The sequence below is a fragment of the Megalobrama amblycephala genome, linkage group LG1 (assembly GCF_018812025.1).
Source record: "Megalobrama amblycephala isolate DHTTF-2021 linkage group LG1, ASM1881202v1, whole genome shotgun sequence".
In the NCBI taxonomy this organism is placed as follows: Eukaryota; Metazoa; Chordata; class Actinopteri; order Cypriniformes; family Xenocyprididae; genus Megalobrama; species Megalobrama amblycephala.
In genome coordinates this window covers 26,306,876-26,321,960 of record NC_063044.1, presented here as the reverse complement: position 1 = coordinate 26,321,960, position 15,085 = coordinate 26,306,876, and the positions used below count along the sequence as shown (strand labels likewise).

General features: G+C 39.6%; 1 protein-coding gene across 6 annotated transcripts in view; it reads left to right on the top strand.

Moving 5' to 3' along the window:
* The window catches only part of LOC125266079 (caskin-2), a 73,358-nt gene that overhangs the window by 25,417 nt on the left and 32,856 nt on the right, over positions 1-15,085 (top strand). For all 6 annotated transcript variants that reach the window (XM_048186560.1, XM_048186550.1, XM_048186577.1 and 3 more), the window contains one exon: positions 6,888-6,939. In XM_048186560.1, coding sequence (XP_048042517.1) covers positions 6,888-6,939 — 52 coding nt within the window. The remainder of the gene's footprint in view (positions 1-6,887; positions 6,940-15,085) is intronic.

The following is a 15,085-nucleotide window of genomic DNA, read 5'->3' as shown; positions in this document are numbered from 1 at the left end:
TACATTCAGAGCCTTATTTTATTTCTTAACATTTAACCTTTTGAGACTCTTAGGGCCGAAAGCACCAGCTGTGCGTAAGGTACTATTTAGCTTAGCTGTGTAGTCATTATGTGACTACAAATTACTTAAAACCTACTAGCTAAGTTCTACCTTCAGCAAAAATGGTGAAACTAAATTTAGAACAGAGTTTAGTTTGTTACAAACTAATAGTTGGTAGTAGCCCCTAGCGTGAACTTTCTGTCCAGTTTAAATAAGAACTTCAGCCTTTTTTGACTTTTTTTCAGAGGACTCTGTTCCGTGTGTTTAAAGACAGAGCTCTGTGGCGTGTTTGAGTTGGCTGTATGCGTGACCGCATGCTCCTCTGGGCCCATCTGCAACGATTATTTATTTACACGCTGTGATGCTTAACCCCGAGCAGGCAAGGGCATCCCAAACCTCAGCAGCAGGACAGGGCGAACTCTGTACGTTGCCTGCCTCTCTTTAAACTTGACGCTAATCCATCCTCCGTACCTCCCTCAATCATACTCTGAGCTCTCTTGATTCTTCCCAGACGTCACTGTTGACATTCTCAAGGCTCCAGAGTCAAGAAAAATGAGCCCCTGCCTCCTAAAATTACTTTTTTTTTGTAGTTGGCAAATTACAGAATAGCACTAAATAGATGGTGGTTTAGAAGTAGTGTCATCGAGGGGTGACATGAAAACACTATAGGCTTAGGGTTACATTAGTGCTGCAGAAAACATTGGAAGTAATTAACAAACAGCTCCTTACCATATGAAATATGTCAAAATAAAGTGACACAAAGTTTTCCTGACTGTCCCCATTGGTGACTAGATTTTAAATTATAGTCCCTTATATTTATTTTTTGTTGCATTTGCAACCATTTTAATTGCTAGTAGGTTGGTATGGGGTTTTCTTTCTTGAATGCAATGTTTAGGGCCTACAACACTGGAAAGACAGATATTACACAGATAAAGGCCAGCTTTATCTCTCAAGGATGACCTTACGTCTCTGTTATCAGGGCTTCATCAGGGTTCTTGAGAACAGGCTGACGTGAGTCTCTGAATTCCAGTGGGGAGAGGTTTAAGTGTGTAAAAGGTCTGCCATCCCTGCTAAATGACAATCACTGTGAGTTGGGCCAGTTGTTCACCTTTATCTCCGTTCACAGGCATTGTTTTGCCCATAATGCTGCAGTAATCATCTCAGGGGAACTGCTGGGGATAGTGTGGAACAAATTACTGGGCTCAGTTTAACACATTTGCTTTTCCTCAAGCTTTGTGTTTCATTTTTCCCCCCATTTTTTCTTGTGGAGTAATGTATGTAGTTTAGCTGACAGCCTGACACATCTCATAGTGCTTAGGACTGGCTGATAGTTATGTTTTTTTTCAATCAGAGGAATCTTCATTTTGAAGTAAAAGCCATTGTTGCCAAGTAGATTGTAGATTTTTCACATTTTAATACAGTAAAAACATGGTCTGTGATCACACAAACGAAATGTTGAAACGATTCATTGAAATGGATGATGGACATTGAAATATAGCTTAAATGGATCAAACTTCCCAAGACTGTATTTTTGATGTTTAATCCAGAGAGAGGTCACAGTGGCATTTTGTGTCATGAGTTGAGAAAAAAGGAACTGCCATGGAATAAGTCCAAGCCCTAGATGTTAAGTGCCATGGCACATGTGCTATCCACTAGGAGCAAGAACAATAAAAGTGTTTTTTGAGTGACCTCACCAGGAGATCTTCTCACCCACTGCATGGAGACCTGGAAGCATTTTACTGGGGAAGACTGAACGGACACAATAGCCTAAAGTGATCCTACTTTTTGGAACAATGGTCTAGGGAAGGAAGTGCAATAAGGGGCCTATCCCAAGTCCTTGAAAGCCTGGCTGCTTTCGATGGGGCCCATTTCAACAGACCCCCCACCTAATCTTGCCAAGGGTCACACTTGCTTTTGCACCCTCTGTCCCCAGTTTAACAATCTTTCCATCTGTGCGGAACCCCAACCCCCTGCCTCTGGTTTGGGATGGCACAAACCGGAAAAGTGGCTCACAAAGGGAAGTGTATTCTTCCATGAAGAAAACAACATGTAAACAAAGAAGACCACCAAAGACATGGTAGGTGAACTGAAATGGGTTTGTCTTTGCCTGCTGGAGCAGAAGTGCACTGCGCCACCCTGTCTCTCGTTGTGGACGATATCTATGTGCGCCTCACAAGAGCCAGAATGAAAGCAAAACAATGAAGATGGGTTGGAATTTGGTGTCATTACGTAATTTGAGACTGGTTAAGAGAAAGAGCTTGACGGTGAGAGGGATGATGCATTTGCCCTGATCAGGGTCTAAGATTTCTGTCTATAGATGTGGAAAAGAGTCCAAATGTTCAATGAAGTGCCGGAGGAAGTCTTGATGACAGGATATGGATGTTACCTTAAGCACTGTCTAGGACTAGTAGAGGAAGCCTAATTCCTGCTTCCTATGATCTCATGCTTCCGGTGACATAATCAAGCGAGTGCTAAGAAAACAGCCAAAATGTGCATACTATATGGCCAATGTGGACACTCAAACAACACATCTATGTGCTTATTGAACATATAATTTAATAGATGTTGGAACATGGTTGCAAGGTTTTGCCTAGCCTAAAGCCCCAGGTATACTTCGGCCGTCCACGTTTGTGCACCGTCCGCATGACGTAATGTTCGTCATGCGGAGGGCTCGCGGCTGGCCGCACACCCTGGCCGCGTGCAGGCCAAATTTCGAGACCGGCGCGGACAGTCCGCGTGCAACAGCGTATGCGCAAGCAGTATAGAAGAGTCCACTAGGTGGCAATACACACAGTATTGAGCACAGTGTTCAGCCGTCAAAGAAGAGTGTGAAAAGACCGGTTTAAAAACAAAACGCTTGAAAAAAGAGAAAAACACGACAATGGAAAGTGAAGTATACCCGGGGCTTAAGAGAGCGATGTTCATTCACTTCCCCCACCTACATTTCCTGCTGTAGTGTACTTGGTTTTTGCAATTAGTTTTCTTGGTGAGAAATCTCCTCTCACCATTGTGTTAGCACTGCAGGGCTCTAAAACAACTTAGTTTTGTGAGCAAGACTCAGTTTCCCAGCGATGATATGGTGCAAAAATCCAGAGGGGTAGCTGTCGCCTGCCTCATTTACACAGCCGATAAGAGGACCAGGGGAAGTGTGTTTCTCCTTCTCCAAACATGTAATCTCCCAGCACTGCAGGCGCTCCATTGTCAGGTCAAGAAGACTGTAAGTGGAGCTGTGAACTTCCTGGAATCTGCCACCTCTGACTTTCTGTTGAAATTGTTCAGGCCTCAAACATTTGAAACGGCCACATATGCTATGCAGTCAGCCCCTTCCTTTTGACTGCTTTCTTTCTGTTTAATCAAGAAGTTTCTTAAGTAGCCATTACCGAAGAGGAAGGTTGTCAGTCATTAAGCCATTGTTCAGTGGTCATGACTGTTTTGGGTGGGTTGATGTGCAGGAAGGAGCTAATGTATGGAAATCAAACATCAAACATTCAGTTCAAGGATCAAAGCCGCACTTGACAACAGCTTGTAGGATACAGTAGCTGTGAGTGCAAGCATAGGGAAAGGTAAGAATCTCCAAAAGCTTTTCCAGAACTCCAGTTGATTTCCAATTGATTCTTTTGAGTCAGTCCATCAACTGCACCTGCATGGTCTGGAATAAAATGCAGAGTAATACCTTTACCAAATAGGACAGGGGTGTCCAGTCCTTTTCCTGCAAGTTCAACTTCCTGCAGAACTTACCTGCCTGAAAGTTTCTACTGATCCTGAAGACCTTTATTAGCTGGTCCAGGTGTATTTATTTGATGTTGAAATGGTGCTCCAAGAGCAGGATTGACCACCCCTGAAATTGGCTCTTGAAAGTTGCATTGGCCTTTCCTAAAACCACCATAGTGTTTTGTTGGGATTTTGGCCATACATTGTACTAAGTAACTCTCCATTTAAAGCTGCACAACTATGCCAAAAAAACGATTATTGTTATGTTCTGTAGGGTATGCAAAACTGCCATGCATAGATGCTAATTTTATCATCAATAGTGGTTTATGTCTTTGAATGTCAGTAGGAGCACATGTGTAGCAAAGTCCGACCACTTTTTCAAATGCACTCAAACTAACCAACTGAACCAAAATCAGACATAAAACAGACCCTTGTTTCCAACTTGTATTTTTAACCGCTGTGCCACCAATGAAACTCATCAGTCACAAGGTTCTCATTCTTAGACCTGTCTGCTTGTTTCTGAGTGTGTACAGCAAAGCTCAATCAAGTATTTAAGTGTGCTATATAGGGACCATAGCAGTTTTGGTTTGAAGTGTGAGAGATTTTAATATGGCAGTGTTCCTGGTTCATTTCAGATGGAGCACAATCTATCTGTGTGACTCCAGCCAGAGTAAAATCATGAGCCATGCTTTTCCTTTGGGTGTGTATGTTTACAGCTTGGCTCCAACGCATTGTCAGTTATAGTAGTGAAAGGCGTTGGCTGTTCTTTTGTAGATGAACATATAATTGTGTACTTTTGATATAAGCAGTGGTTGTCTAAATGTAGTGTTTTCTTCACAAAAGACACAAAAACAAGCACAAACCTTAAGTCAGCATTGCAGATCAAGAGCTAAATTCTCAATTTGAGCAAAAATGGCCAAATGCATTCTTGTGGCAGAAAACCCTTTCTGCTTTATGCCTGCCACTTTTAGCATAAAAAATAAGTAGTTATTCTAAGACTTACCAGTGTGGTAACCAAAGAGGAGGTGCTTTTTCTTGCTCATAAACGGCATTAAAAATAACTTGAACAAATGTTTAGCAGATGAACGTTTTAGAAGGTGTTTTTTTTAGCATGACCAGTGTAGTCAGGTTCACATATAAATGACTTTTTAGCAGGTTCTTTTTAATGAATTCGTCAAAAAGACTCACAATCAGTCAGACACAAATCAGATCCCTCAAAAGTACTAAAAGAATCATCAATGGAATTGTTAATTTCCTTTGGTTTTCAATCCTTTAAGGAAGAGCTTTTCACTTCAAAGCTTCTCATTATGTATGGAAGGTAACTAGGTCTCATTGAGACCATGTCAATTAACCGCTTCTGTGGATTGAGGTTATAGAGCTTGACTTCAAAGGTTTTTTTTGTGTTTTGGTCACTCATGGCTGTGACAGCTTCATAATAAGGATGGGCGATGGATCGCCACTGTGACTCCACATCGTGGGTGTATCCAGTGTCTGTGTTCTAGGTCCAATTCTATCCCAATGCCCCCCTGTCTTGAACTTTGACCTCACCGAACTGGGAATACAAACACTGATTCACCTTTAGGCGGACACCGTGGTTCCTCTGACGTTCCTGTGGTCTGGTTAAATTGTTCTGTTGTTACTCGGGAAGGATTTGGAAATAGAAAATGAAAGCTGGTGTAAAACAGAATATGTAGATTGAATAATGAAACAAAATTTAATCAAGTAGCATGGAAAATAATTCAGGCCACATTTCCAGGCTGGGGGATGTAGCTAAAAATGATATCTCCTTATTTTTGTACCTTTTGACAATATTTTACATCTCTGAAAATTATTTCTGAGTATTATTTCAACAATCCAGCCATTCAGGGTAGCCAAGTAGATTCCAATTTCACTTTCAGAAGAAGTTTTCTAAGAAGCTAAATAGTAGACTTCTGTGAACATTTTGAGGATTGTGGTGAATCAGGGTTTTGACGTATTGGCTTATAGTCTTGAGACCCTGTCCATGTGCTGCAGTGAAGAATTGTCTTCCTTAAGGGCCACAATTGCTAAAGATCAAAGACTCCAAGATCACTATTGAGTGGTCTCTTATTTTCCATCCTCCTGCCAGTTTAACGCCCCCTGAGCTGTCCAGTGAGGTCAGGCAGAGGTCAGAGGTTAATGAAGTGCCCTTTGTTGTTCACAGGAAGAGACAGTGTTATTTAGTCCTGTATCTTCTAGTAAGCTAACAGGAATCTCCCAAGGTCCTCTGACCTCGTCATCAGTCTGGATCCCAGACTCCCTCTGGGGCTCTCATGGGAAAGACCAATTTAAACTACCTAGCAACACATTTTTTGCATGAAATTATGAAACTGAAAGTTAAAGGTACAGTCATTTCTGCACTGCTAGTGGCACCAAAATATATCTGTCTAATAACCGCCTACCAACCATCAAGAACACTCTAACAACTTCCTTGCAGAAATCTAGCATCCACTCATAATACATCTATTTTTCTAGTGCAACCATTAGCATCTACTTAGCAAGGACTACAAACAGTTCAAACCCTATGTAATGCTCTCTTCAAACTGTCCAATTATTCTGACTTTTCTAGTTAGAGGTTGTTGTAAAATTCAAGTCAATATGTCTGTGTTTCTGTACGTGGGACCTGACTGCTGATCCTGTATACAGATGAGTCTATTAGAGACCACAAAAATCACAGGGTTTTACAGACATTCCACAGTGTACCATGAATGAAAGACAGCATGTCTATCAACACACAGCCCTCTCATTTGCTTCATGTGACACATTAACCTATGAGTCTTTAGGATGTACTCTCAGGACCAAAAGACAAACAGACAACTTGAAAACCAAACTGAATTGATGGAGATTGCTGCTGGTGTGATGTAAATAGTGGTAGTTGAAATATTATCCAGGTCAATTAATAAAACTTTAATTGGGCACCCTGCTTTCTAGTCATTAGTATCAGTTCACCATCAGATCTAAACCACGATGGCTTTGTTCACACTGCACACAACTCCAGGTTGTGTCTCATATGTGAGATTTCGAGATCTCAGCCCTAGTGTCTTACTTCAAAAATATAATTTTTCTGCTGACTTTCTTCATTTGAAGCTGATGTATGTGTTCTTTATCTTGTGTTGTAGAGTTACTGGGCTCCACCAAGAGGCTGAACATCAACTATCAGGATCCAGACGGGTGAGTCATTGTTATTTTGTGGGTGAATCTCATGTCCTGGTCAAAACACAGGGATTCTGAGTTGCGGAGTCAGTAAACAATTTCCCATAAGGCCACAAGAACTGAGGAGATGTCAGGTTAGAAAAGTTGTCTGAGAACATGCAAATCTTTTCTAGTTTAAGTGCTACAGATACCAACAAGGTTCCTTGTTTAATAAATTATTTTTGTGTATTGTTAGTATATCATAGTTAAAGGACCATCAGGGTCAAAGAACAATGGCAACATGGCAGATGCAGTATGTCTGGGAATGTATTCATATGACACTCCTGCAAACCTAAAGAATGAACTTAATGGATGAGAAGTTCCTCATCAAAACATCTGAAAGTACATAATTCTTGAAATATAATTTCTGGGGCCAGATTTACTAAAGGCAAATTAGCGTGAGAGCGCAATTCCAAATAAGTGCAGATGGGAGTGAAAAAGTTCTGCTTGTGATCTACTGACTATGCGATGATGCAGCCGGATAATTTCCATAATGACCAACACAATCTTCCAAGAGCAGCACAAATTAGCTTTTTTTTTTTCTCGGGCTTTTGATAATGGTGCAAATACCAGTAAATTGACTAGCACAAACCTTAGTAAATCACCTTGCTTGACTCATTTAAATAATCTCCTCCCATAAACTTTGCATCCGAAAGGGAAACTCCTACAAATGCATATGCAATAAGGTCAGCCACAAAAATAACTGTCCACGCCTTTAGTAAATCTTGACAGTCATTTTTTAACGCCAAAAGAGGGTTTGCGTTGGCACAAGCTGATAGTAAATCTGTCCCATAATATCTTTAATTTGATTTTAGCACAAAAAATGTTATACATATCTACAGTCTGAGGTCAGTAAGATTTTTTTATGTTTTTGAAATTATTATTCAGGGATGTGTTTTTTCTGTATTTCTACCGATTTCCGTATTTTCTGCCCTGAAAAGTACCTATGACCCACATGAACTGCATAAATCTGAGAAATGCTGGTTACTGTATGATTATTGAAATTGTAAAATGACCTTAAGCAATTACTAAATAAACAGCAAAATGTTACGTTTTCTAATATATTTTTTTAATGCACGGATTGCTTCGGACTGCACGAGTGTGCAGCGCCATCTGTGGGGCACTGTTAGCATGTTAACTAGGGTTTAATGGGCCAAATGAGTGTAAAAATTGGCATTGAAAACTTGCCTGGTAACTTTTTTATAATTTTGACAATCCATGGTGAACTGATGAACAAAGACAAAGGAAACTGAACTGGGAACAGTGCAAAACTAACAAGATAACAACTCAAACATAACAAATGTAATTTATTCCTGTGATCAAAGCTGAATTTTCAGCATCATTACTCCAGTCTTCAGTGTCACATGATCCTTCAGAAATCATTCTAATATGATGATTTGCTGCTCAAGAAACATTTATTATTATCATTATTATCAATGTTGAAAACATTATGCTGCTTCATATTTTTATGGAAACTGAATTTTTTTTCTTTAAAAGAACAGGATTTATTTAAAAAAGAGATATTTTGTAACGCTGAAATGTCTTTACTGTCACTTTTGATTAAATTAATGTGTCGCTGCTGAATAAAAACTAATTTCTTAAAAAAAAAAAAAAAAAAAATGAAAAGTCTTACTGACCCTAAACTTTTATTGGTGGTGTAAAAAAATTCTCTGACAGCATCATGTCCCCTGAAAGTGTCAATGTGATCATGTTCATGCATGTTGACTTCCTGTGTGACGCATCATTAGTTTTGAAATTGACAGGGTTGCTTTTCAAGTTGTTGAATCACATCAGCACACTTGTGGCTTAAGCTAAGATGCTGTAAATGTCCTCTGGACACACCTCTCTGTCAAACTTTCAGACAGACCACTGAAGAATAACTCAGTTGAGACTTCATCCATCTTTGCTGAAATGATCATGTTTGGCTAACTTCATATACACACTAAGTGCACTATAAGCTGTGTTTACAAGACTAGATCCATTCAGCCAGATTCTTTACCTGTGGTTCGTCTTAAACTGACCAAGTATCGTTGCTCCCACAGTCCTTTAAAACATGCTATGTCAACAGTGTCTTTGAGATAAGATGGGCCTCTCACAGGGCTGTAAAACGGTACATTGACCTCATATATTTTAAATCGAGACTTTGGTGACATTTAGGTGCTTGTTTTTGGGTTGCCCCTCACCTCCCTGTCGTAAAGAAAAGAAAGGAGGGTGGGCCAGTCGAGGGGTCAGAGATGGCCATTCGTGGATAAGGACCGTAACGAATTAGATAGGAGTGTTTACAAAGCACCGACCAGCCATTATTGAGGCCGATGAGAAAAGCAAAAGGAAAACAGGGAATGATGGATGGAGATTTATGGGAGTTGTTGAGTGCTGAACCATGATTTCGTGTGTAGCTGGTGTGAACAAATCTGACACTATTTGACATTTTAAATGGATAACCAGAAATATTCAAGATAAACTCTTGGGTTAGACTGGCTGACATCTCAGGTCTTTAAAGCGGTCCACTCTTAGTTTGAACAAGATGTTGTTGTATTTTTTTTTCTGTGAAGTTGCCATGGTATTTACTGACCGACTTTTGTTATATAACATCTCTATCCAATGGAAACTTACTGACAGAAGAGAAAAACAGGAAAAGGGGTGAAAGGATGTAGTCAAACTCACTCAGAGTGTGTAACGCAATCATGCAGAGACCTGTATCACTTGTTAACAGGAATAAAGTACATAGACTCACCCATGTGTAGACAGAGGAATCTGAATCTTACGAAATCTGCAACATATCCGGGTCATACTACTCTCCAAAATCATAATAGAAATATTGGTATATATATGCAGTGTGACATCTTATTACAATTTTATGGATCCCAGCAAATTGTTCCCACGACTTACTAATATGTCAGCACGTTTTATTAATTTGTTCCCTCTTTTTAAGTAAATTGTGCGCACAATATAATAATTTGTTCCCTCGTTTTAACTAAATCGTGTGCACAATATAATTCATTCCCTCATTTGAAATCAAAACGAGGGAGCGAATTAGCACATTGTGGCCATGATTTACTAAAACGAGAGAATGAATTCTTAAAGGCACAGTATGTAAGTTTCGCCCCTATAGGTCGCTTATTAAAAATAATAACAAAGGCGGAGCTTGATGACGCCGTGAATGAACATGGAATCATGGGAGTTGTCGTCTTCACCTCCACAGCCGTTGAAAAGCAATCCGACGTGTTCATGGATGAGCAAATGTATTAAAGTTTTATTTATGTTACTGTGATATGAAGCAGGGTGGGGCCGAGAGCCTGGGAAATTTTATGTTGCTGTTTTTATTATGCTTATATGCCGCAGTCAGCCGCTCCTTTTGTTTTGTTGTTTTTGTTTATTTTATGATTAAAGTTACGTTTAACGTCCGCTTCCTTCTTCCCTGAACTTGAACTTTGTTACAGGTATGTTTGATCTCTTAAATTCACATTATTTTTTATTCTAATGAAATAGCAAGTGCTGAATTACTACTCATACAGGTCACTTTATTTGACAAATTAAAATTGTGGGGTAACTCAGTGGTTTTACTTGGTCAAAACAATCATACTAAAAATACATTTGAGTGTGTTATCCGATGTCCATGGCTTAGTGGCTGGTATGAGACACTTGTTGCACATTGCAGTAAGCTAGATCTACATTAGAATATCTTATTAATAAAAGCTGGATGACTTGTGTTTCTTAATGGCATGCAATTAAATTAAAATATATTATATGGCAAAGAAATGTATGGTTACTACAAATAAAACTCTTTCTGTTTATGTTAGTCACAAAATAGTGTTGTCTCTGCATAATACATGGTACAAACCTGTTACTCGTAGTAAATCAAGAAAACGAGATTTAAACAATAAGTCTAATATCAATGATTGGTTTTCTGTTGATAAAGGTATCCAAACAGTTGCTCACCTGTCTAATAAAACATAATATATTAAAGTGTCTTTGGGTTTTCCATGGTTTCTATAGAAGTAAAACAGGAAATCAAGGGTAACACGGATACGACGTCATTGACAGGCGACACAGTAACACAAGCTGTTACACTGTTACACTGAAACTTTTAGGATAATCTAAGTACATAAGTACACAAAATATATAACATTGTTCTAGTGGTTTTGGGATATTTTAATACAAAGTTCTTACATACTGGTAAATAGTCTTCATTTATTCTATTTTCTCTATATTTTTCTTTTCTTTTAATTTTCGACCTGGACATGTTTTCGTCAGATAAGGCCATCTAAACGATGTTGGAGTTGCAACACTTAGGAAAGCCCTTGTTTCTGCATGCCACCTAATGATGACCTCAGCATGCATCATAAACGATTGTGAAATTTTTTAATAGCTTTGCATGCCCAGGTCTGTTAGTAAAAGAGAAAATATGAAATGCAATGAATGAAATTTGTGGGAGTTCAGCAAATAATAGTGGTGTAGCATTGAAGGTTTTGCTTGTCTGTGAGACAAATTAGTATTTGAGCCGCCTTTGACTTTCTGGGGAACTGTTGGGATTTGTATGGGGGGTGTTTCCATGGCAAACGTCCTGGAATGTGTGTGAATGAATGCCCAGGCCGGTGTGAGAGGGACTCTTTGGAGCCCTGTCCTTTGTCCACCCAGGGCCGTGCTGCCAGGATGCATCAAATCCGTCCTGACATCCCGCGAAATGAAGGCGAAAGTGGACAGGGCTTGTAACACAAGACCCTCGCTGAGTTCTGGGAACTTTTCCGAATTGTGTGTTTGTGGGTAAATCAACAACTGTTCAGTATCGCTGCGGGCAGTCACCGGACTGTCTGACCTGCTCTTGATATTTCCTGGGGTGCAAAACTCTGTTTTTGTCTGGTGTGATGGCGAAATGCAGCCAAATCCATGTAACTGATGAAGAAAATGATAGTAATTAATTGGACAAGTTTCATTGTATGTTTGAAACATTTTGAGAATTAAGTGCAGTAATTAACCCTTATTTACATTTAATTGTTGCTGAATACGTTTACAGTGATCTAGAGATTTAGAAACAGCTTTAGGGTGTACCTGTACTAACAAATTCTCTTAAATGTTTATTGTAGGCAAGGCTCAACATTAAGGATGGCCCAAGGCCAGATGACAGTACTTACACTTGTCCTGTCGGGCCAGTGCTGCGTTGTCACAAAATCTTGTTTGTTTGTTTTTATGACATTTGGTTTTTGACATTTGTTGTTAGGGCTGTCATAGTTAATACTTCAACTGATTTCTCATTTCCCATGCAATTACAATGAATGGGGGGTGGAGAAAAGCACGAAAGAACCATAAAAGTTGTCAGTATTCCAAGTCTTTTGAGGCCATACTATAACTTAGTTTGAGGAATTGGCTGAAATGTAAGACATTATTCACTGAAAATCTTTGCATCTACCCTAGCTCTTCACGGCAAATTGATGAGAGAAATAGCAATGTCCATTTTATGAACGAATTGAGTTAGATCTTTTGATCGATTTGCTTCTTCTGGTTCACAAAAAAACTTTGTGACAGGGTGAATTGTTCACAAATTGGATCAATCTGGTTCTCAACTCAGTGGTCCAGTTTTTAGCAGCACACTTTTATGATAATTTTTTGGTGGTTTTGCATTATTTTTTAAGCTTGAAAGCTTCGGTCCCCATTTATTGCAATTAAATGTTAAATGAACAACCAGCACATTCATCAGATTCTTCATATGAACTCTAAACAACATGAGGCTGAGTAAATAATGACAGTATTTTCTTTTTGGCGTTTAAGAAAGGATGCAAGAATACGTTCTGTGTGTGTGCCCCTTAATCGTCAGTGTCATTTGTATTTGGTTATACTGTAGATTTAGGTTAGCATGAATTTTTTCCCAGTTCCCTGGTAAAGTGGGCGTCCGCTCCACATCCAGTGATGAAGAGAGGTGAAACAACCTCTCACTACAACAACAACCCATTTTTCCTCCTGCTAGAAAGCTGATGGAAGTGTGTGTGGAAGTGTGGAAGAGAAGAGTACAGTCTTCTGTTCGCAAGAGAGAGAGCTCTTTCACAACACAGGTTTCTTTCAGCATCTACATCCCTTCGCAGGGCTCTCAGGCCCAGCCATCAGCGGGTCAGGTAGAGGTACAAAGAAAGACACCACAGAGAAGTGATTGTGCCATCTACCCAGAACCCCACACCTCATAACCTGACCAACACAGAATATGCAGAGTTTTTATGCCCTCTTATAAGGATGAAATCTGCAAACTTCTGTGGAATAACTAAAAAGTGTGTTAAACTGATAGTTGTGAAACTCACAGCTGAGAGTACCACATGAAATCATTATCATATAAATGCATATTATCCAAAGACCCCCATGATGGGGGTTCCAATTCTGCGGAAAATTGAGATATGTGGGCACAGGACATGTGTGGGCCTGCTCATAACAAAGCCAGGGCCTGAACTGACTCTCTTCCTCTCCTCAAACACAAATGTCCCAGTTGTGAGGCTGTCGCTGCCCTCCTCAGTTAAACTTGTGATTTTATGCCTATTGCTTTATGCATGGAGCCTCTGGCAGTCTCCATTTCCTGCCTTAACCTGCCCTCTTGTTGTAGTGCTGTAGAATGTTCTCCGACATTGGAGATGTTTGTGTAATAATTGTGTGTAATGAACTCTACTTTAATAAAATCTTTTTATTGGCAAACTACCAAGACCATTGGGATTTGTTTCTGGGAATTTCATGCAGAGTTTCAATATAGAGTTTGGTACAGGGATTGTCCCTTTGGAGGAGGGACCTTGGTTTGAAACTTCTGGTTTCTAGTCATGAGTTTTAATAATTATGCCACATCACCCCCTTTTATCCACCGCTTAAACCTTAGAATGAATTATTCATTTCAAACCTTCACAGCTGTCACACCATTTCTCATGAGTGTCAAGAACGTCCACTGTGAAGACACTTACGCGTCAAGCTGATTTACATCCGAGCGTTTCTGCTAAGAATGGCATACTGTGTGTCCTGTGTGATTTAACACAATGTGAGAGTTTACCACCAGCTTGTGATTCATAGGGTAGGAATACTTTACAAAGTTCCATCTCTTCAAAGGCACAGTCGGCAAAAAGTTTTCCCTCAGCTGGAGTCTCAGTGTTTTCATGAAAATAATCAACTTTAGCCATCATATTTATCCAGTCTGATCCATTTCCACTCGACTTGTCTGTACTGTTCCATTTCACATCTAATAGACACAGCTGTCTGCTTTGAGAATATAATCTGAGGCCATGGGTTCAGGAAATGAATGACTCCTTTGGCTAACCCCAAATGGTTTCTTATTGAGTAAAAGCATCTGACCTTCTGCTTTTAGTGTGATAAAATGTTGGGACAAAATATCTGCATTGCAAAGTAGACCGCATAAGATGTTTCTTGATGATTCTTGATAAGATGAGTCAGGCATGTTTTGGGTTAAGGCAAAGTTTCCAGACTGATGCTGCAGGCATCTAGAAATGTATGATTTGATTCTTATCCAAGACTTCCAAAAATGTGTGAGCTGCCCATTTAGGCAGCTTTTTAAGGCTTTGTAGGCAGTCCAGACACAAAATCTGTTCCCAAAGATCAGCATCATAATTGCTCTGCCTTTTAAGATGTCTTCTTTCGGCCCATTTCTAAAGCAGCATTTCATATATTCTTTGCAAAGAATGCAATCCCAAAATGCACTCTTTTAAATCAGTTGTAATTTGAGTCTCTTAAAGTGTTCCAAAAGTATCCTTCACGAGGTTCAGTTTCCAGTGCCATGCTGCCTGAAATACACTATGTGACTTTTCTCAACAGATTTTTCAAAACACTTGGCATCATACATTTTCCGACTTTCTAAATGGTTTCAAAGAAAAATTGAGCAGCATACACTAAAAGACCGAGGATCACACGCTACCAGACATTCTGAACACAGCAAACTCACACAGAAATGTGCACCTCGTTGCTGGAAGACACATGACAAATGGCAACGCAATATGTGTTCTAAAATTGTCTCAAAATATCAAACATAATTAACATCCTCTGACTGGATGGAATCAAAGTCTGAAGCTAAAATAGTCTGTGCTCATCAAACACTACACCAACTCTGACCAAAATCTGCAGACTGTCTCTAACTTTCGGCAACTAGCGT